The sequence below is a fragment of the Ipomoea nil genome, unplaced genomic scaffold (genome assembly GCF_001879475.1).
Source record: "Ipomoea nil cultivar Tokyo-kokei standard unplaced genomic scaffold, Asagao_1.1 scaffold0268, whole genome shotgun sequence".
Taxonomy (NCBI): Eukaryota; Viridiplantae; Streptophyta; class Magnoliopsida; order Solanales; family Convolvulaceae; genus Ipomoea; species Ipomoea nil.
Window position 1 is genome coordinate 5,685,423 of NW_017616696.1, and position 23,399 is coordinate 5,708,821.

Genomic DNA, 23,399 nt, shown 5'->3' on the forward strand with positions numbered 1-23,399 from the left:
TGGAATTTACTGCGTTGTGTGAATCAATAAATGGGTACAGCGGTATGATTGATGCCTATGGAACAACAGTCCAGTTTTGTCATTTAAGTCTATAGAAGATTCTTCCCTTCTATACCAAAGTGGTACCATTTATGCTTATAATTTTAGATTAGATGCCGTAAAGTGACAAACACAATGAACTAAGAAATGTGAATTCAAGATCAGGCTGCTTCATTGCCACATCAAATAAGTTTACTGGTATTAATCAAGTAATTAAAAGTAGATTTACGCGTCTAAATAATTAATCTCATCAAATTTACAAAAATATGTTCATTTTTGTCACATAATTAATTAATAAGGAGTAATAGAGACGAATTTTAATTTTATTTTTTTAACATAGCCACAAGCCTACAATCTTATTGAGTTGATAATTTTTAAAATTATACTTTTTTTTTAAAGGTTTTAAAATTATACTTATTTGTAAACTATTTGACGCGTTGGTGAGAGGGTTAGTCTTCACATAAAATTTGTAAGAATTAACATTTCAGGCTTTCATTTTAAATTCGTATTAACTAAAATAAATTATCAAAACTCAAGATGTGAATGCAATTTTGAATTTGATACAACATATGCAAAAGGTAGAATTGCATAATTAGTCAATTTGGTCCTACATTCTAAAATGAGTTAATATCCAAAATCATCCTCGACTATAGGGGTTTTTCTCAATTTCGTCCTAAACGACTTTGGTGACCTAATATCGTCCCAGACTTTTGTGTTTTGCTCAATTTAGTCCTCCATTTGTTATTCCGTCAAATTGATGTTAAATAAAGGGACAATTCAGTAATGTCAATATTGATCTCTCTTTACTTTCAACTTGTGAAGTGCGAAATTCCTCTTTCTTGTACGAATTACACCCAGAATTACTCCCGGACCTGCAAATCAAATTTTATATTCACAGTTTTAGGAGTAATTCTGGGAGTAGTTCGTAAAAAAAAAAAGGGATCTCGCAGTTCACATGTCTATGAGTAAAGAGATGCTAATATTAAAATTACTGAATTGTCTATTTATTTAACACCAAATTGACATAATAACAAATGAGGGACTAAATTGAGCAAAAACACAAAAGTCTGGAACTAAATTGAGCGAAACACAAAAGTCTGGGACAATATTATGTCATCAAAGTCGTTTAGGACGAAATTGAGAAAAACAACTATAGTCGAAGACGATTTTGGATATTAACTCATTCTAAAATATACCGAGTATTGAACCCAAACTATGTCAACTTGATGGTCCGAAATCAGTTTGGGCTAGCTAATCTGGTTTTCGGGCTCAACCCGCAATCTCCTTATTTTCCAGGGGCGTTTCCCATTTTAGCCTTATAATAATACAATTATTTATATCAAAAATAAAAAATAAAATCCACGGAATTGTCCAAAAAACCCCTCGAAAGTCGAAATCCGACCTAAGTCACTGAAACCTTCTACGACGGCCATCGGCGCTCCCAACTGAAGCAGCATCTACCATGGCGACGATGCGAATGATAGGCAACTAATCTCACTTCATTTCCATTTATTTCTTTCCACTATTTATCAAATATCTAATAATTTAATATTTCTGCCTCATTTTTTTTTTTTATTTACTTCTCAAATCAAACAGATATTGCAGTCAACTTTACAGGTCAGTGAGTTCTAAAGCCACTCTTAAATGCGTTTTTTTAAAAAAAAAATAAATTTTCTGAACCTTTATGTGTTACTGTATGAATGGAATCACTATTGCAATTCAGATAGCATGTTCAAAGGAATATACAATGGGAAACAATACCATGCTGCTGATATTCAAGCTGTTTTGAAGCGTGCCTGGACTGCTGGGGTTGATAGGATTATTGTAAATTCTTCTCACTTCCATCGCTTGTCATATTGTTTGCTAAATAGAGTTTGAAGTTTTATGGTGTTTGTTCAATGAGAAAATGCTGGAAAGAGAAGATCTTTATTGTTGAGAGTGAAAGAAATGGTGAAATACATTTTGAATTTGATACTGAGTTGAACATTTAGGTGACAAATTGAAACTCGTGAAAGAAGGGCATAGGGAAAATGGAAAGAATTTTACACCACCTGTCTAGTTCCTTTTTCTGGCTACATATTTGAGACATTCTTTTAGGTTTGTACTTCACTTCACAAAGAGTTCAGTGTTGGTACATAGAAGTACTGAAATACATCATCTGCATGAGATTATCATCTTTTTAGGGCTATATTGTCTTTGCAAATCGTGTGAAAAGTTTTGTAGATAGGAGAAAAGACCATATCGTTTTTTTTTTTTTTTTTTTTTTTTTTTTTCATGGTCTCTTTTCGTCTGCATACCACCAAATTGGAGTGTAAATAAATCTGCAATTTAGGTTCCATTTGGTAGTGTATTTTTCCTGATTTTGTTTTCAGATTTTGTGAAACAAAAAAAAAGTGTGGCAATATTTCTGTTTGAAAAAACCAAAAAGTTTTATTTTAAGCTGTTGCTGAGGAAAGTTCTTCTGGTTTTTGTACTAACTATTAAGGAGAGAACATTTGGGATATACATTTTTTCTTCTATTCCAACACTAGCTCTGATTTGTGGAAGATGAATATTAAGTTTGATTTGTATGATGATAAACTATTATTTATGTGTGTGTTTATGTTATAGGTTACTGGTGGCTCACTTGAGGAATCAAAGGAAGCTCTTGCAATTGCAGAGTCAGATGGTCTACCTTTACATCCTTTATATTGATTCTGTTAACTTCCTCTCTCAGTTATTCTTATTTATGCCATGAAGTAGCTAAGCATGAAAACTAACTTATGGCAGCAAGACTCTTCTGTACGGTAGGAGTGCACCCAACAAGATGCAAAGTGAGTTTTGTTTTGTTCTTGACTAATTTTTTTATTTTTTATTTTTTATTTTTATTTATGTATAGTAGGACATGCTTTTATTTTCTTCTGATGTGTTCATTCAGGAATTTGATGAGAGTGGGGACCCAGAAAAGCATTTTCAAGAACTCTTTTTACTTGCTAAAGAGGGAGTAGAGAAAGGAAAGGTGTGCACTATTTTCTGGCTTGTAAGAAGAAATTTCTTTTGATTGTGAAAGCATGGTTCAGAAGGGATCTTCATGCAGATTGATTGTGAACATAAAATAGATGATTATCCTCGATTTTTTTTTTTTCGTCTGTACTTTAATTATTTTAAATGAAGACATCCTAACAGCTTTTTATCCCCCGTATTCCGTTTCATGTTACTGGTGCTAAATTCTCACTACAAGTAAGGTGGTGGCCATTGGCGAATGTGGATTGGACTATGATAGGCTTCATTTCTGCCCCTCTGAGATTCAAAAGAAGTATGTCTATCAGTAACACCCCCCCTCCCCCCTGGCAACACCAAAAGGGTTGTACTACCTTTATATTTCATTCATATGTTTTTCGGATTTCATTGTGCCTCTTTAATTGAGTTAGCTTTGCCTTCCTTGATCTTTTAAAACAGGTACTTCGAGAAGCAATTTGAATTAGCATATATGATGAAGCTGCCAATGTTCCTTCACATGCGAGCAGCTGCTCAGGATTTCTGTGACATAATAGAAAGGAATAAGGATAAGTAAGACTGCTTACTTGTGAAAGAAGACATAATATGAATTTTCGGTGTTAGTGGTTGATCCAAAGCAGAATTAATAATGGATAAGCATCGTATAATCAATTGTCATTGCCAGTTTTGTTTGCAAACCTGAAGCATCTTTATCATTTACAGGTTTCGTGCTGGGGTTGTTCACTCTTTCACAGATAGTTCAGAAGATCGAGACAAACTTCTTTCATTCAATAGTCTTTTTATAGGTAAATCTTGGGGTTTTTCCCTTCGTTTTTGCTGTGATTTTTAACCTATCCTGCTCACATATTAGAAATTTGAGTTTCTGCATAAGTGTTTTTATTCCTTGGATTATTTTATTAGGTGTTAATGGTTGCTCTCTGAAGACTGCCGAGAACCTTGAGGTTTTAAAGGGTATTCCTGTTGATAGGATGATGATTGAGACAGATTCTCCGTATTGTGAAATCAAGAACACACATGCTGGGATTCATTTTGTGAAGTCTTCGTGGCCATCTAAGAAAAAAGATAAGCATTCTGAAGAATGTATCGTTAAAGGTCGCAACGAGCCTTGTATGGTTAGGTGAGTAACCGAGTGTCAGTACACATCTTGCTTATAGAATTTTCATTATTTTACACATTTACACATCTTTGGATGCTTGGTTTCATCGCTCCTCCTATGTTCTGGCTCACCCGTGTGTTTCTCCAAAATAACTAACTACTACTCGCAGGCAAGTGCTTGAGGTCGTTGCTGGTGCTAAAGGCATTGCTGACGTAGAGAATTTGAGCAAGACACTGTATCACAATACTTGCAGGTGATTGAATCTGTGTAGTCGACTCCCTAGAAGATTCTCTTCCCAGAAATTAGTGTCGGGAAATTTCGTACTTGTTTCTCTAACATGGCAATGGATTTTTGCAGGGTTTTCTTTCCCCATGATTTGGATTCCGCAGCAGAAGCACTCCTTGCTAGCAGCCACAAAAGTGACAAAACAGTGTGAAAGAGCTTTCCGCATTTGTTTGCAAAAGCTTTCTGGTAATCGTTGCATCTTCTAAGAGCTTTCCGCATTTATTCAAATTCAGTCCCAAATTATGAGAAACCCCAGTTTGCTTATCATGGATATGTTGTAGATTATCAGATTATGAATGTATTATTTCACTTGAACTGGGCATGTATTACTGATTGTTTTCTGCCATATTTTGCAATAAAGAATTGTTTTTGATCTAGGAAGAAGAACCTTTATGCAACATACTTTCCACACAAGTATATTACACTCACCAAACCAGATTACACAATACATTGTACATGTATAATAAACACAACAGTCTATGTCTGCAATACTGAATTCAACCTACAGATCTTCATGATCTATTATTGCACATATGGGTCATGTATGGTATGTAAACAAAATGCATTTAGGCCAAAGTGCCCCAAACCATTTCCATTTGAGGCAGCCTAAATGCACCTAAGCCAAGGATGAACTGCCTATATGATAGCCAAGAATGAGTTGCCTGTCAATTGCAACCAAATGATATGATCAAATCGGAGATTCTGGGTTTGGTTGCAATGACAAAAGGGTTAGTGTCTTTCACTAACCCCATCTTTCAGCCTAAGCTGTCAGACTTTGAGGTTGCAGCAGCTATCTGCAGCTGCAGCCATCCACTTACCAGCCATGAGAAAATCATGACCGGTGTTCATCATCATATCTGGCGAAGCCCGAAGAGATGAGTGGAGATGGGCGTTGATTGGATGAGGGCGATGATGATCCTCGGGATCTTCCCTGTCAAACATGCTGCCGACCTCTGAACGTTTGCGCTTGCTCCCAGTTGCGCCCTTCACATCTTTGGTGTTCAGAAAGCGCCCACCACAACCCCTGGGGCGCCGCGTTGCGTGGAGATGGCGCGACAGGTGCAAGTATGGCTGCTTAACATTACAAACCAAACCAAACCAAACCAAAGTTATGCAATCACATAAAAGAAGGCTATTGAAGTAGTATTACATAGACATCTTGTTGGGCAGAGGACGGTGAAAGGTCAAGTCTAGCACCAGATGGCAAGGGAGATTGTAGAGCTGAGGCCTGAAAGGCCAAGTCCAACACCCTGCCTCTTGAAAATGTACGCATTTGCTACTAACTATAGCTTTTAGCATAGTGGTAAGCACTTGATCCTAAAACCACTGTTGCAAAAATCGTGCCTAGGCGCCCTAGGCGGTCCTCAGGCGCCTAGCGATTTTTTCAACATTGCCTAAAACAACTGAACAACTTCTACCTTACGGGGTTTCACTTTGTTCTCCATTTCCGCCTTAGCTCGGCATTTCCTGCGCCTCATTATCCCATGGTACTGCTTCGCATTCACAAATATTGGGCCTTCATCAGAGCTCAAATTCAGCGGCAGCATGATGCGCCCCTGAGAATCATTTCACAGTCAGTCTATTTTTGCAAGAAATTTAGACTAAATCAAAACTTATGTCCCAGAAAAGTGACAAAAATCAGTGAACTTTTATGGATCTAAGCATACTAAATCGAAACATTAGTAGAAGAAGAAGACATACTGCAACTTGAGGTCCATAAGCTGAATAAACTCCATAGCACTGCTCACTGTAGGGATTCTTGGCATAAACCTACACAGTTTTAAGAGAAAAGCAAGCCAAAAGAGATAAGAAGAAACTGAGATTCCTTTGTTAATGTTAATGACACAATGGATATACGATTTACCACTGATTGACCGAATCCAAGCTCAAAGGAACCTCGATATTCAGTACTAGTTGGCTGGACAGAGATTGTAGCCTCAACTTGGGGAAATTTTGTCACATTTCCTGAAGATCAAAATTACTACAAATATAAATAAAGGTCCAAATACTAGTATATATAACTTTCATCAAGATGATACTATCATATTGTCTTTTGATGAGATTGTTTCTTGATAACAGTATTATGCTACCAGCAAAGGGTATCTTCACCATTACATACACTAGCTCCCCTCATCTTCACCATTACATACACACACTTGATCAGACATTTATGACAACCATTGCCCTAGCTATATATCTCATTTTCTGCCTACATGGGCAGCTCAATTGGTCACAGGGGTGAAGTTTGATAACAATGACCCGAGATCGAGTCTTACCAGCGACAGTGTGGGTGCAACCTCTCAAAGTGAGGGGGCTCCTTGTGCGTAGTAAGCAAAGGTCTAGCCTTTGTGTTCAACCGAGTTACCATGATTTAGAGTTTAATGTTGGTCACTCTAGCTAGCTATGCAAACCCACAATTTTTGGTACAGGTTCCTTTATTTGGAAGCTAGCATGATTTGTTCTTGGTATTTGGAATGGAAGCAGTTATTGCCAGTTCAAGTTAAAGTGATTCATGCAAATGTTCTCCATTTACACAAAAAGCCTTCAAAATCACAAATACCACAATGAGCTATGTAATAAACACCAATCATTGGAAAAAAGGACAGAATTTACCAGAAAAAACAGTGAATTGAGGTGGGATCCCCTTTGACAGTGATTGCTCCAATTCCAAAGCTCCTTCACCTTCACTTTGCTTATGGTTCCCAGATGCATCCTTCAACTGCCCCAAAGTCTCATCATAAGCAGTTGGTTGAGCCACACTCCACCATGGCACCATGGGATTTTGAGCAATCCCTTCATGCTCCTTGGAAAACACACTTTGCATAGTCATAAATAACTTCCCTGCTTTCTGAACCAAACTCTTCCTACTTCCTGCACTTCAATCATGAATAAAAATTCAAAAACCCTACAAAATTAATACATTTGCAGTAATATTTACGAACAAATTAATCATGGATCGGAGTATAAAAGGGCTTAAAACTATAACAGCCAAGAGAAAACACCACCATATATCCACATAAACTCACAAGAAGATGAACCGGTTCTTTAACAGAAGTAGCAAAGAAGAAAGACAAGTAGACAGAGAAGAAGCTAATAAAAACATGGGTTTTCTTAATAAAAACAAAAGCTTTAATTTAATTTAATTTAATTACCTAGACTAGAGCTATTATATATATTATACAAAATCAAAGCACAGAGAGCTGGGGAATTGAAGAAAAATGAAGAGGATCAAATTAACTCCACTACTGTAGCTTGAACCAGTCATGTACGGAGAAGACAAAGCTGTAAAGATTCATGAAAATGAGCTGAGGGAGGAGAGAAGCTAACAGAGATCCCATAATATGATAATACATACCCAATATAGTATAGTATAGTATAGGAGAACGAGGAGGAATAACAGTTGTAATCTCGAAATTGTTGGGCGGTCAGTGAGACAAAGCCCATATGCTAGGAGCCATGTCTCTATAATAATTTCAAAGAAGTCCCGAAAGGAGGGATGAAGTGGGTAAAATATAATTCTCATTAATATTATTCAGTCATATTCATATTAAGAAGTTTTTTTTTCAATAAAATTACTCATATCATGAGACAATAATTTCTCCATCATCATTCAGTAATACTGGTTCAGTAGGTAGTATTTGGGAGTAGAAAATAAGGTTCTAATTTGACAGCGGTAGTGTAGGGATTATGTCCAAACTCCAAAGTGGATAGATCCTTTATGGGCACTGGCATTTGGCCATATTTGCTAAGCTGTGGTATTGACATTTGGCCATGTCTGCTGAGCCATTGAGATTATGTCTAAAGTGGGCAGATCATTTGTGCGCACCGGCATTTGGCCTTGTCTGCTGAGTCATTGAAGTCATTGTGATTTACATAAGCTAAAATGATCTGTGGAACTAAAATGTTGGAGGCCCTTGAGATTGGGGATTCAACCATTTGAGAGAAGAATAAAAAAAAAAAAAAAAGCAAGAGAGAGAGCAGGGAGTAGAAAGAGATAGCTTTCTACAAGTGTAGTGGAACTACACGAGTACACGACACTGGCCAATCAAAGATTGCTTTATTGCAAAGTCTTCCTCTTCTTCATTCTTTTTTTTTTTTTTTTTTTTTTTTGGGTGGGGGGTAGGGGGTGTTTAATTTTCTTCTCCCTTGAATAAGACAAATTAACCAGCTAACAATATTTGACGTGCTCTTTTTAAAATATTCAATATATTACTTTTTAAAAAATAGATCTATCTTATTAAAATATAAATATTTACAAGTTTGATTTAGGAACGGTCTATTAACCTTGTTTAAACCGATCGGCTATGAACAATCTAAACTAATTTACTCTTTCTTTACCAGCTACAATTACAAACGTGATTTACTCAATGCATACACTCTGAGTTTCTGTCATCACTCAAAAATAAAAATCTATTGTGTAGAAAATAATGTGCATTATCTTTCAAGCAAGTATTCATTACCATTTGTCTATACATACACTTAGGCACGCAGAATAGTAATATAAATGTAATAAGATAGAGTTCATCATATATTTGTATTATCTGTTCAATTGTTTGTATGTTTATGGAGTGATGTTATTAATTAATTAATTAATTAATTAATTAAAGGCATATTAAAATGGAGTTGATATGTTGATAGTATAGCATTTGGCTGTGAACCCACGAAAGATTCTATTCTTATCTATCTAACCTGCTTTTGTTTTTCAATATTAAACAAAATAACAAAATAAAAATAAAAGATATTTTCACCAATATAGGTTTTTTTTTTTTTTTGTTTTGTTTTGTTTTGTTTTGTTTTGTTTTGTCTTTTTCTTTTTTTCTTTTTTGTTTTTTTTTTTTGTTTATTTTTTGTTTCATACATCACATATCTCTATTAGAATGAGACTAATTTGGATTTGATTCAAATTATGTTCGTAGAGTTTATAATTATATCAATAGCGCACTTATCAACCGTCCCAATAAATCCACTTCTTAATATAATATTACAAGTCTTTATTTTTATTGGTTATCTATTAATTAGTTGATTATATCACAATCAACACACTAGTCAAATGCAAAAAGAACCTAATATGTGTACACCAAGAAATGAACATTAAAAAATGATTTTAGTAGGAAAATGTAACAAAAAATTTAAGAAAATAATACGTGTACTTATGAAAGGTAAAACTACTATCACATGTCCTAGTTTTATTAAGAGAAGAAAATAAAATAAATGAAAATTATATTCTACTGTATTTTTTTTTTTACAAATAAATAAAAGTATTATGGAGTAAAAATATTTAAAAAAAAATGAAAAGTGATAGTAAGTATAGTATTACACCCGTTTCTGAGTGACAAAGATAAAGAATTGAGCTCTAATAATTGTAGGAAAGTATAGTATTGCTCTTCAGGGGTGTGAAGCCCTGGGGCGATGAGATTTTGTCTTTTTGTAGGAAAGTATAGTATTACTCTTTCAACTTAGTCAAGGAGTACTACGAGAAGTGGGTAGTACATGTAATTTGAATTTAAAACAAAACCAAAAAAAAACAATGTTGAGTGTATTTTGTCCTTTAGAAGTGTACTTTGTAAAATTATACTCTTCTTGTGTGTGTGTATATATATATATATATATATATATATATATATATATATATATATATATAATATACTTTTATAAAACATTATATATTGTGGACCAAAGTCTAATTTGTATTGTAGTCTTAGGTATATAAAAATAATATTGCAAATTATGTATCTGAAGTAATGACTTTATGTACATATAGATTTATTTTAAAAAATTAAAAAAATCAATATATGTGTCATTCAAAATATCTCAATTAGTATTAAAAAAAAAAAAAGAGTAAGTATTTTTTTTTAACTAGGGTCCATCCGGAATGGACACTTGTCCACGAAATAACTAGTGACATACAATATTATAATCTTGGGCATTTTAAAGATTTTTCAAAAAATTGAGAAACGTATGCAAATAGGTAGCAACTCACTACTTCAGTAGGAACTAAGAAGTATTTGGGAAAAAATACCAACATTTAAACCTTGGCAGTAACAATGTGTAAATTTTGATCAAAGTAGATAGATCCCTTGTGCGCATTGATATTTGACATAGTCTATTGAGTCATTGAATTAATGTGATTTACCATTCTCCCAAATGGAATTCAAATAGGTAGTTGAAAAGCGTTGGTGGTTGTTGCTATTACTCCGTATTAAATAAATGAATGTAATATTATTATCTTAGTGGGCAATTGGCTGGGCATCTATCCCTATGGATTTCACATTGAGTTGTGCGAATGAATGTATGTTTGGGAGTTTTAAGGTGGTCCTTTCTTTCTTGCCTTGCCCACAGATCTTTAATTTAGGGTTGTCCTATTCATTAATTGTATTTCTTGTACGGTGGTCCTCTATATATTTTTCCTGTATGTGCTGTCAATATTAATAGTGCCCTATCTAATTATATATATTTTATTCATATAAGATAAGAAGTACATACTTATATGAATAAAATATATATAATTAGATAGGGCACTATTATAACTATTATAAATATATATAATTATGTATTTCTTATTTTGTCAACTACCATGTAGTGTAATGATATCCTAATTACCCATCCAAATGGATAGTCATAGGTTTGAATTCGATGGTAGGAACTTAGATTTTTTTATACTCAAAATGTTTAAAAAAGTATAGAGCAGATACTACTTATAAAGAATTATAAGTATTTCAAAAAGAAATGTACTTCTTATTTTTTATATTTTACATAAAAAAATACCATTAAACTTTATCAATAAATATATACCGCAATATAATTATCCCCGTTAATCAGTCATTATCGTTTACTTATGGTTGCTGGCCGCAACTTCTTTTCAGGTTGGTGTTTGCTAATCGCCTATTGTCGCTGTCCCTGTCGGTTTTAAGGATTTTTATCAAACAAATGTTTTGTAGCTGATTTTATTATTATTATTATTATTATTATTATTATTATTATTATTATTATTGTTGTTGTTGTTGTTGTTGTTATTATTATTATTAAACATTTTCATTTTCTTGTATTTAATTTGAGGGGCGGCTAGCGGGGCTAGGGGTTTAAATAACGTTGATAGGCCAGGGTGCAACAGCAATTTTACTGAAGTCCAGCTAATTGCAATTTATTACATAGGATAATTAATTAATTTATTGATGAATAATTGGATAAGTTTAGCGCTTTTGTAGTTTTGTTTATCTTCTGATCTCTAAAGGTACAAAGGGTATGTAAAGTGTAACATTATTGACAGATGAAAACTACAACTCATATTCATCACCATATTGCCTTTTGCATTTGCTTTTCTTGTCTTTTTAAAAGAAAATCTATTTTCACATAATAAAACTATCTAATATAGTTACCGCTTACTATAAAATAAACAGTACTTTGCGAATAATAAAATTAAAAAATATTGGAATCATGACGGCCATATATCTAATAAGAGAAAATACGATTTTAATCTCATGATTATACTAACTTTTTTTTTTTTTTCAAATTGACCAAATTAATAGTGTGATAATGGTTGGTTGGAGGAGAGAAAATTAATTAAGGTTGAATTAATTGTCAATAAAGTTTGCAAGTTGCAACTTTAATTCATTCACTTTGATTTATGAAAAAAATCACAATTGTTACACAAAGGAGCGCTCTAACGTTGTGTTTGGTTCAAAAAAATAAAAATTAAGGGAATAGAATTGAATTTCAATATGAATGGAATAAGAAAAGAGTAAAATGAGAATAATATTCAAATGTTTGGTTCACACATGGAATAAACATGAGATTATATATTTACAGAAAAAATTATATTATTGTGTTTGGTTAGACTAGGCAATAGAAAAAAAATCATTTAAATAACCAAAATACTCCTATTCAAAATAAAACACCTAGTCAAATATATATATATATATATATATATATATATATATATACACACACACACACACACACATGCTCAGCAGCTCAGACATATCTATACACATGTATATATACTTAAAAAAAATTGGAGTAAAAAAAAAAAAGAAAACAGAAATAGATAAATATATACAAGTGCATAGAGCTGGAATAGAAAAACTATATATATTCATGCCCATATGAAACCGGAAAAAAAAAACATAGAAACAAATTAATCATACAAGCTCGAAGGAGGTTTCGAAATATATGTATCCATTTAAAGGGTTTATAAGCGTATTTTTTGTTTAATAAAAAAATAATTATTCTTAATGGACTAGAAATAGCTAATATTAATGAGGGCCTTGATTATGTGAAATTTGATCTATTCAATTATTCATTACCTTAAAAACCAAACCAAACCGCTAAATAGATCTATTTCACGGAATAACATTTCATCCTCAATGTATTTCATGAATCAAATGTCACCTAAGTGAAACCTGTTTTCTGGCTCTAGCCGGCAAAGAATTCGAACCATAAGGTGGTAAACCAACTTAGGTTGCCGACTTAAATCAAGAAGGCTAATAAACAACTCTTATAAAAAGTGAAATTGAAACCTTGTGATTATGAAACTCACTATTCGACCATTTTGATTCGATTGCACTTCAATTCATTCACTTAAGTGATCATTGTGATGGCAATCATATCATTCACTTTCTTTACTTTGCAAGCATGCATATACCTTTATGTTACTTTTTTTTTTTTTTTTTTTTTTTTTTTTTTTTTTTTTAATGTGGAAGAATACATTTATGTTACTTAATTTTCAAGTTTGTTCCATTTTTGGGTAGGTGGTACTTATTTCAAAAATTTTCCATTCTTGGGTAGGTGTACTTAATTGTGGTTGATTTTGGTTTCAAAAAAAAAAAAAAAAAGAAAAAAAAAAAGAAAAAAAAAAAGAGGTTGTAGCTACATTCCATGCTTTTTGGAGCCTTCTCTCCTCTTCAACATTATCATCATCATCATATATTATAATATCATCTTTCCTCACCAGCACCCTTAATTTTATTACACATCATCGGATCTACATAGAAGTTCTGTCAAATCCCATAGCACAAATTAAAGTAAGTTTTTGGTTGGTAAAATAGGGAACAAGAGTAATAGCCTAATTCTTTCACATCTCACTTAATTTTTTTTTTTTTTTTAATATCACATTATCACTCTTATTAGCTTTATCTTATCTTTTTCTTTTTTCCTTTTTTTGGTCACATTATCACTCTTATTAGCTTTACTAGTTTTGACACGCGCTTTGCGCGATTAGACCAATGCCCAATGTGTATTTATAAATTAGTAGTCCGTATTTCTTAATTGGTTAAAGTATTCATATAATATAATAATGAGAGAGAGAGAGAGAAAATGCGAAATTAATAAAAGATATTGAAATAGTGTTGGTGATTATATATTGTAATAAAAAAAAAAAATTCGAAATAGCTAAATTAGAATAAAAGTAAAAACAAATAAACCACTAACTAAAGAAGAAATTCGAAATAGCTAAATTAGAATAAAAGTAAAAACAAATAAACCACTAACTAAAGCTGACTATCAATAATGAAAAGAGTAGTAATTTGAACACAGTGAATTAATTTTTCTTAGTGCGTGTTTGGTGAGGCTCGGAATTGTCTTCTTCTTCTCCATCTTTAGTGAAGTTGAGTTTCCTTTTTGCTGGTTGTGTGTTTATTGCATCTTGTTTACTTGTGGTAGCGAATGACAATGAATCGTGCAATGATGTTATGGTATATGATACCATGCTTTTGCCTTGTTGTGTGTAGGATTGAGACCTCAATTGTATTATATATTCTTCATCTTGTAAGCGGTTATTGATATGTTGAAATCGTAGTTGTTGACCCTACAAGATGTTTATGTAGTTAGGCATTATGTTAGTTTACTGTAAAACATGAGTGGTTGTGGGTGGTAAAGGAGAAATACCTGTTGTTCCAATTGCATAATTTGTTTGCTCGTTGAGAGTAATAGTTGTTCAGCACATTTTCCAAACACAGATGCAACAAGGCCTCCACTTCCATCAGTAATTTCCACATCTAGTTTACACCTATTATGTGTTTTGAGAGTAGCAGTGTTGTGTTATGTTTGTGTAATGATTAAATTGATATTGACCTCCTTCTAACAAAAAAATAAATAAAATGACTTTAAAAATTGTTACTAACCTTGGTGTTCCCACTGCATTCATTTCACCACAATGCATGCAATGAAATAGTTTGTCACTTTCTGCGTAAACCTTTTTCATACAATGACTACATCCAATGTACCATGTGTTTTTTATTTGAGGCTTAAAGCTAATTTTCCCTTTTATCCAAACAGGTTTACTCTGCAAGTTATCATGAGTAAAAGGATTAATGTTAATGTTAAAGTATAAAATATTGAATTAGTGTGTAAAACAATTTTTTATATATACCGGATCAATTGATTGAGGGACACTATCAATTGTAGAAATTTCTGCAGTTTCTGGATTTGCAAGTTTTATGGCAGCGTCATTGTAGTCTCGACAGCGTTTTAATGCATCAAGTGTAGCACGATGCTTTGTTCCCCTAAAAATACATTAAAAAGAAATCAATTTTTAAAATAATGTGTGTGCGTGGGTGTGTATATTGAATAACTTATCAACAAATTTAAAACATACCATTCTTTTAAACGTTATGCTCGTGGTACTTCTGGGTGTAAAAGTATTGTTGAATTTGTTCTTGTAGTCAAAGAAATTCCTGGTGTAGTGGATAGTATATTAGATATGGTAATGTATAAATGGTGCAGTTTTGAAACGATGTTAGTAAATAATTTGATTTTACCTTTGAAGTGAACAACTGCAATATATTCTGCTGATATTACCGGGTAGTTTCCAGCTTCAATTTCTCGAGTGATTAGGGAACCCTCTTTGTCAGCGTATTCTCCCCACATGGTTAGTATAATTGGCTTCAAACTGCATTTTTTAAATAAAGAAAAAATGGTACTACGTAAAAAAATTGATGTGGTTGATAGCAATTTATTTAATATAAGAATAGTAATAGAATAGGGTTCTTACTTTTCATCAACAACAATAAAGTCATTGATCTTTTGTTTTCCATTCATTGTTGAGATGAATTCTTTTGCAAGTTTGTCAATGACAATACCTACAATTGCTATCATAGGGGATGACAAGAAATAATTACTCAAATATGATTACAATAGATATTGGTAAGATGTTGTAATAAAGATTAACTTACAAATTTCTTGTGACTTTTTCATGCATTCATAGAATTCTGAGAATGGTGTGTATGATTGTTCAATGGTAGGCAATGGTGTGTCAGCATTATCACTTGTTTGGATACTGGTCTGAGCATTTAAAATCCATGTATACTTGTATTTATTGTCAAGTACTCTATAGTTCGTCTGGGCAGGTTTGACAATGGCACTTGAAATTATGTACCACTTGTTGGTCTTTAAAGTGCTATCATAGATTTCAATGTCATTATCAAACACTATTGATTGAACCCGAGTTCCCTGTATATAGATATAGCATTTACAATGATGTTGGTGGTGAATGAAAGCACCTTGATTTGAGTGTAAATAAAGAACTATACATGTCTAATAATCTAATAAATATAAATTTAAAAATGACAAATAATAATAATAATAATAATAATAATAATAATAATAATAATAATATTATTATTATTATTATTATTATTATTATTATTATTATTATTATTATTATTTAAAAAATAATTATAATCACGCAGCATATAAAAAGCTATCACTAAATTCATGCCCATAATAATATTATGTACTCATAACAATACACGAAAAAACGTTTTAATAATAATAATAATAATAATAATAATAATAATAATAATAATAATAATAATAATAATGATGATGATGATGATGATGATGATGAAAGGGGGAAATTTTGTATTATGTACTTACAGTTTCATCCTCGAGGATGATGAGCATATACTTTTTGTCAGGCGATTTAATAGCATTCCTTGGTTCGTTTTTCTTAATGACACGAACTTTACAACTCCATCTCACAGTTTGTGTGTCAATATCAATTAAGTTTAGTGCATTTGCCATGACTAATATTTTTCTGTCATTGAAAATATGTGCATAAAGATTGTAAAGAAATAATATAATGAGAAGCATAACATAAATTGAAAAATCATAGATTAGGGATTGGAATTGAAATAATATAAGGAGTAAGAAGAAGTATTATATTATTTATATATATTAATTAATTATGTAGTAGTGGTAGGAGAGTTATTATATTCATACCTGTAGAATGTCTCTTGAATAGTGTGTTGCAAAAGAAGTTAGGTATTGTGTCTGTTGAATACCAGGGGTTAATATAGTGTTGTTCTGGGTAGATTAAGGGTGTAGTTAGGAATCTATAAAGATTTGTATTATAGAAATCCTATTAATTAAGTCATCAATATTCTAATTTGAAATTAGGAATCTATTAAGATTTGTATTCTATATTCTAATTTAAAATTACAATTGTATATAGATGGTAATAATGACATGACAAGTATATATATATTACATATAGTGATGATGACATATTTAGTAAATAAGAAAGTATCGTAATATGGAAATAAATTACTATTTGTGTATTGATTAATTTTTTTACGAAATAATTATGTAAAATATAGAAGATTAGTTAAGAAAATTATGATTTAACAAGGAGCCACTGCAATCATTGTGTTTTCATTTGATACGTGCAGCCTAACTAATATTTTAATATAAGTATTTAAAGTATATCAATGCAAGATTATATTAGAGTTGATGATGCATAGATACCGATACCATATTTGATCGATATTGAACTTGGCCTAGCAAACTACGCGTAAAAATAAATCTTATTGGTGATTGAATCGGGTTCGTGTGTGTTTAGTATTTTTTATATAAATCATATAATTTTTTAGTTTATTTATTAATAAACACTTAATCTTTTTGACAATGTAAAACTTTCCTACAAATATTATGTGCACAAAGAACATACCCATTTTTTGCGATTAACATTTAGCAGACAAAATGAAGCCACTTTTAGGGAATACAACTCCTAGCAATTAGAGAAAGAAAAGGAAAGGAAACAAAAAGTATAGATTTTTTTTTTTTGTGAACTAATCAGTGTGTCCAGTAGAGAGAGGGAGTATTACTCCAAATAGACAAAGAAACGGAAAGAAAACAAAAATTATAGACTTTGTTTTTATGAACTAATCAGTGTGTCCAGTAGAGAGAGGGAGTATTTACTCCAAACACAGATATGAGTCATAAGAAATCTACAAATATGTATGATATCCTCATATCTACCCATTGAAAATACAATATTCTCTCAAAACATTATAGTAAAAGTGAATATTTAACATGTTTTTCTGCACAAGCATAAACCAGCCAGATATTTCAATTTCTAGCACCTCCTTTGAAAGTTCAACTTCTAAATGCAAAGTGTGAATAAACAGGCAAAACGAAGAGGGAACAGAATCAGCACTACAGCCACAATGGGTAATTGATCATGCCCAATGCGAAGAAAGCATGCCGTTTACGGACCAAGATGTAGGCATTAGATAGTAAAACCAGATCCACCATTTCGGAATGTGCTGCAAGATTACAAACATATATAAAATGATCATTTTGAATAATGTCAGCGAGTTTCTTATAATGTAATGTAAACTGGAGATCTTGAGGTGTGTTATTGAAAGTGAAACTTACCGGTTCGGGGACGTCAACACCAAATACACAGCACTTTTCTTCTCAGATTCAACCTACCTTCCATCCTTTTACAATTCTGAAATAGAAAGTAGATGAGTGATCTAAGCAAAACGATACAATATCATTTCAATTAAAATTAGAAAATTAAAAAAAGATTCCAGACTCCAGAACCCTTTATCAAGTGCCTTGTTTACTTTCAAATAGGAGCCAGATGCAATTTACTCCAGTATGAAAGGAAGAAATTCAATGAATATAGCATGCATGATTTTTTTTATGCAGTTTCACTTATAGCATCATTTTTAATTTTATCAACACATTCTTGAAAGAAATGAGAGTTTGATGTTATTTTCATGTAAACAATCCATTAGCAACAGTGCCGCCATATAGGGAGGATAAACAAATATAAATAATTAGAGCATAAAGGGAAAAGGTGAAGAAGGTTACTTGATAATCTAGCTGCTGAAAGTTGTGTTTTTGTATCTCTTGGAGAGAACAACCGTAATCATTAATTCCTTATATTGATACCGGATCAATGTCAATATAAGTTGGACAAATCGAGCATCTGAATGCGTAGAGTAGTAATCTGTATAAACACAATATATTAAAATCAAAATGTATTCACTAAAGCATGTTGTGTTTTATAAAATGAATATATTTTGCACAGAAAGTGTAAAAAATAACCTAGTTAGATCAAAGAAGTGATCCACAAGCTTCATTTAGAATTTCTTGATAGACAATGTTATCAGTTAGGTCTGTAGTAGTTGTATCGCGATGAGTATTGCAAAGTAACATTTTTACACAATCTGCTTTCTTTGCTCTTGATAATGCAACATATAATTGTCCATGTGAAAACACCGGTTGTCTCAAGTAAATCCCCACAAAATCAAATGTTTGTCCTTGTGCCTTATTTATTGTCATGGCAAAACAAACTTTGATTGGAAATTGGTGACGTTTAAATGGAAGTGAACAATTTTCATCCTTTGAAGCTTCAAGTGGTATTCTTGGTATGAAAACATGTTTGCCAATGTGTTCCCCAGAAGCAATGAAACAACGTATAACATGATCACGGAAGTCATCACATATTAACCGGGTACCATTACAAAGTCCTTCTGCTGGATTAATATTCCTCAGCAAAATTACTGGGCAATTCTTTTTTACAATCAACTTGTGAGGAGGTAACCCAGGTACTGAGATAGTATGCAAGTAGTCAACAAAATCATTTTTGCAAGTGGAATCAAGCAACTCATCATAACTTATATAGCATTTTTCGTCTCCAGGAAATCTATCAATTAAGGAGTTGTTAATTTCATCCACGAATTCATTCTTCGGTGTCAATATACCTCGCTTCATGAGTGGATAAGGATCGCGGGTGAAGTTCATTAAATCTGGGAAAACTATGTCAATTAATGAATTGAAAGACTGTAATTCATCTGTAGATGGGACAAGGAATGTTCTTGGAATTTGAATTGAATTGCCAACCACATATTTTTCTGTTCCATTTCCCACGCGCATTAAGTATTCACAAAAAGATGGGTCTTCTTTAGCCCGCATGTTTTCTGTCAAAACCAATCTCTCAACGATTGGCCAAATTTTATGTGATTTAACCAAACTTGCTTCTATAAAATCCTGTCTGCTTCCAGATCGTATCACAGGTAATGTTTGGCGAAAATCACCTCCAAATACTACAACTTTGCCACCAAAGATTGTGTCATTGTTTGTTATATCTCGCAAAGTTGTTTCGACATTTTCTATGTCTCTACGGTTGGCCATAGTTGCTTCATCCCATAAAATCAACTTGCACTCTCTAAGCAGTGAGGCTTCGGCACTTTGTTTCCCAATATTGCATACAAATTTATCATCTCCATTGATGGGTATTTTAAATCGAGAATGAGCTGTTCGGCCTCCGGGTAAAAGAGATGCAGCTACCCCAGATGTTGCAGTTGCAAGTGCAATGTCTTGGTTTGCTCTCACACGGGCTAAAAGGCACCTGTATAGAAATGTTTTACCAGTTCCCCCTGGGCCATCAACAAAGAAAACCCCTCCTGAATTTGAGTAAACTCTAGAAATTATGGTGTCAAAGGCAACTCGCTGAGATTGGTTCAACTTTGTTATAGCAAGTAAATCTGTTTCATTAGGAAGCAAATTTTTTTCTGCTTGTATTTCTTTGTGTATTCTTTGTTCTTTTGAAAGACCAATATGATAAGAAACTAAACCAAAGTCATTTATATTCTTCCCCAAAGATTCAAGTATATCACTTATCATATGGAGACACTTATTTTCAGCATCAATTATACTGTTACATGATGAAATTATGTCTTCACAAAGATGTTCCTTGTATTTCGTCCACAAATCATGGGGAGAAGGAATGTTACAAAAAATCAATAGGGTTGCAAATAACCTACGAAAACTTGTAGGCATTTGCCAACACATGGCTTCCTGCAAACATTGATCTATCACTTGATCACTCTGCAACAACCCTAATTTCTCTGCAACTTCTCTGAAAGTTGTAGCCATAGATTCACCAACCATTTTTAAGTGTTCATATGATTTTGGAGCCCTGACATTCATCAACAACATTCTCAAATAATATCTCTCTCCTTCAATGGGATTAACACTCACCAATCGACCTATAACCTCTCTTTTTTTCCTTGGATACCATTGTTTATCTCTGTTTACCCAAACAAAGAACTCGGGGAATTCTAGATACAATAAATTCAATCTCTTAGCTGTCTCATCAGTCATATTCATGAAGAAAAATTCTGTTAACATTGTCTTTGAGCTAAATTGATTATCCACAAGGTGAATCAAATCTTGTTTGTTGTCAAATCTCATGTACTGGTAGTTCTCCAAATGGACCTGCAAGTCCACTACTGCTGGTTTTATTTCGGCAAGGCTAAAACCATATATTCTCCATGCAGCTTCAGGAGGTGACACCCATCTTGCATTCTGGTATTCTTTTATTTCATCAAAATCAATGACTTCTTCTCCGGAAGACACACTAAATGCAACTCTATCATGGCCTTTATATATATACTTGTATATGTACTTGACACACTTAATACTTGCACAGACTTCAACATTGATATGACAATCGAATTTAGATAACAAATATGCGTTATATGGTATGACCCATTTGTTGTCCAGTTGGTGGCCACGGACGGTGACAAAGCGTGAATTGTTCCGTCGCTTATAAGTAGGATATGAGTTCTCTCCCATAACTGTTGCATCCGAATAGCCCTTCGGATATTTGTTTTTACAAAGTCTAGCACCAGACTTTTCAACCATACATGGATTTTCAGGATTCATTGAACCACATGGTCCATGTATCATGTGTTTTGCTACTAAAGAGTGCAAAGAAGAGTTGTGAACAGCGTCAGGTATTTCTGCACTAACAATTGCATCAACATCCAAACCTGATTTGAATTTGTGATTTTTTCCCAAAATTAATAAGAAATGAGCATGTGGTAGCCCACGCTTTTGGAATTCAATCACATAAGTGTATGCTATCACCACTCCAAAAACTTTTTTCTTTATGAGGTCAACTTTCAATTCTTCCAACTTAGCACGAAACACTCTGGAAATCAAATCAGGCCTATTTTGTGGTTCATCGCAAAACTCAAGCGAATTTTTTATCTCAGGCCAATTTGGGTTACAAGTTATCGTTAAAAAAATATCTGGCTTACCATATCGCTGCACTAATGTCATAGCATTCATGTATCTTTTACGCATATCCCGTGGGCCTCCAATGAAAGAAACGGGTAAAATTACTCTACGTCCGACATTAGATGCATTTGTTTCCCCGCATGCAATGCTATCCACTAATCCTTGCATGCTTTCTGTTCGAACATCACGTTGTTGTGCTCGAAAATAATCCAATCTTTGTGTCTCAATTTCGATATACGTGTCAACAATGAATTGTTGAAAGAGTCTTCCTGAATGTAGGAGCATAGACTTATCATTTGGTCGAATTTGGAAACGATAAGCATAATATTCTCTGCATGAAACTGTGTTCCGCTTGCTCTTACCAACAATATTTTCATTTTCTTTGTCTAACAAAGCTTCTATTGAAGGAAATTGTCCAGGTTGAAGAATACCTTGACAAATGGAGGTACGATTTGTATAAGATTTAGGTACCTTAGATATACCCTCATGCCAACCACTTTCTCCGTGGGGAAACAATAGGGGATATTGCAAGGGATCATAACAACCATAATAGTATTTGACAGAATGTGAACGGCCAGTTTTTGCAAAAACTTTAATATCACGACTGTTTTCTCCGCTACCATCTTGTTCTTCTACCCAAATTGCTGCAACTTGAGAAGAGGTAGGCATGTTGTAAACACGTTGATCTAAAGTTGCATTTGAGCGAATTACAATATTACAATCTTCAATACTTGATATATCCTTAAGATTTCTGAAGAACTGTGAATACGGATTGCTTCCAAGTACATCAATCAGGTTTTCAACAACACTTGCCTCCATTCGTTCTGCCCCTTTGATTCTATTTTCAACCTCATGCTCAGTATCAAAGAAATATAGTTGCAAGTTTTTAGGAGGTTGATTTTCAGGCACCAGATCATTGATAAAATGATACATTTGTCCTTGGACCTTAAATGTATAGATTCCTTTATTCCTCCTGGATAAATTTTTGTCATAGTTGTGGATTCCTAGTGAAGTAAATGCAAATGTGTTGTTGTATGTTCGAACACATGCTTGAAAATGACGTGACACTTCATCTTTCTCACAGAAGTATTGCTTCAATAGCGGAGGCATTTCATTAGACACCAAAACCACTTGGCCAGAGGAGCAACAAAATCCAGGTGGTTCATATTGGAATCGCTTTGCTTTACAATAGGTACAAGGAGAACAATCTTTTAGCATAAAAGACTGGTCGAGATTAGAAGAAAGAGTATTGTTGTGTTGCAAACATTCTTGAGAAGTTTGTCTGAGTACTACTTCTGAAGGACCTTTATTTATTTTGAAATATCATATAATATTTTTTTAAATTGCATAAGCAAGTGATGTATAATCAATCAAATGCATGCATGTAAACAAGTTAGTTCTAATGTCCATAAGTTAAAGAATTGAATTCAAAGTAAGACAAATATGCCAATTAAAAAGCATACCAGCATTGACGTCGTGAGTTAGTGTAGATTTAGCTGCATTACTTTTGACGCGACGCTTTTCGTTAATATCATCTAGCATTTTTCGTTTCTTAGCAGGATCCATTGTTGCGTAAGCATTTCGGCGTCTCAAGTTCCTCTCTGCCCGTCGACTCTCATTACAAGCATACTGCTCGCTTTGTTTACTATTTCGAGCATCACGACTG

At 33.1% G+C, this 23,399-nt stretch overlaps 3 protein-coding genes across 5 annotated transcripts; 1 reads left to right on the forward strand and 2 right to left on the reverse strand.

The window, feature by feature from the left end:
- The first annotated feature begins 1,397 nt into the window (after positions 1–1,397).
- Positions 1,398–4,794, forward strand: LOC109150317 (putative deoxyribonuclease TATDN1). Its single transcript, XM_019298215.1, has 12 exons — positions 1,398–1,523; positions 1,636–1,656; positions 1,763–1,863; positions 2,650–2,707; positions 2,809–2,852; positions 2,957–3,037; positions 3,264–3,334; positions 3,478–3,588; positions 3,739–3,821; positions 3,937–4,153; positions 4,302–4,385; positions 4,490–4,794. The coding sequence occupies exons 1-12, from the start codon at positions 1,502–1,504 to the stop codon at positions 4,566–4,568; spliced, it is 972 nt and encodes a 323-aa protein (XP_019153760.1). The 5' UTR covers positions 1,398–1,501; the 3' UTR covers positions 4,569–4,794.
- Positions 4,795–4,810: 16 nt separating this feature from the next.
- LOC109150328 (nuclear transcription factor Y subunit A-10-like) lies at positions 4,811–7,920 on the reverse strand. Of its 3 annotated transcripts, none has more exons than XM_019298226.1 (6): positions 7,773–7,920; positions 7,031–7,293; positions 6,282–6,382; positions 6,119–6,187; positions 5,836–5,973; positions 4,811–5,491 (listed from the first exon to the last, which is right to left on the reverse strand). In XM_019298226.1, exons 1-6 carry the CDS (start codon positions 7,859–7,861, stop codon positions 5,186–5,188), a joined length of 966 nt encoding a protein of 321 aa, XP_019153771.1. In that variant the 5' UTR covers positions 7,862–7,920; the 3' UTR covers positions 4,811–5,185. The 3 variants fall into 3 exon arrangements, with proteins under 3 accessions (XP_019153771.1, XP_019153778.1, XP_019153787.1); XM_019298233.1 differs by having other exon boundaries at positions 4,811–5,488; positions 7,773–7,916; XM_019298242.1 differs by having other exon boundaries at positions 7,031–7,288; positions 7,773–7,857.
- Positions 7,921–18,760: 10,840 nt separating this feature from the next.
- LOC109153274 lies at positions 18,761–23,353 on the reverse strand. Its single transcript, XM_019301147.1, has 2 exons — positions 23,197–23,353; positions 18,761–22,914 (listed from the first exon to the last, which is right to left on the reverse strand). Exons 1-2 carry the CDS (start codon positions 23,297–23,299, stop codon positions 18,761–18,763), a joined length of 4,257 nt encoding a protein of 1,418 aa, XP_019156692.1. The 5' UTR covers positions 23,300–23,353.
- Between the last annotated feature and the right edge of the window lie 46 nt (positions 23,354–23,399).

Excerpts from the sequence above, each read along its gene's own strand:
- LOC109150317 (XM_019298215.1), top strand. The coding sequence starts at position 1,502 with ATGGCGACGATGCGAATGATAG. Across the intron at positions 1,524-1,635 it reads GGCGACGATGCGAATGATAG|ATATTGCAGTCAACTTTACA; the intron begins GCAACTAATCTC and ends CAAATCAAACAG. Across the intron at positions 3,038-3,263 it reads AGGGAGTAGAGAAAGGAAAG|GTGGTGGCCATTGGCGAATG; the intron begins GTGTGCACTATT and ends ACTACAAGTAAG.
- LOC109150328 (XM_019298226.1), bottom strand. The coding sequence starts at position 7,861 with ATGGGCTTTGTCTCACTGACCGCCCAACAATTTCGAGATTACAACTGT. Across the intron at positions 6,383-7,030 it reads TCAATTCACTGTTTTTTCTG|GAAATGTGACAAAATTTCCC; the intron begins GTAAATTCTGTC and ends TTTGATCTTCAG. Across the intron at positions 6,188-6,281 it reads TTGGATTCGGTCAATCAGTG|GTTTATGCCAAGAATCCCTA; the intron begins GTAAATCGTATA and ends AAAACTGTGTAG.
- LOC109153274 (XM_019301147.1), bottom strand. The coding sequence starts at position 23,299 with ATGGATCCTGCTAAGAAACGAAAAATGCTAGATGATATTAACGAAAAG. Across the intron at positions 22,915-23,196 it reads AACTCACGACGTCAATGCTG|CAAAGCGATTCCAATATGAA; the intron begins GTATGCTTTTTA and ends CCTATTGTAAAG.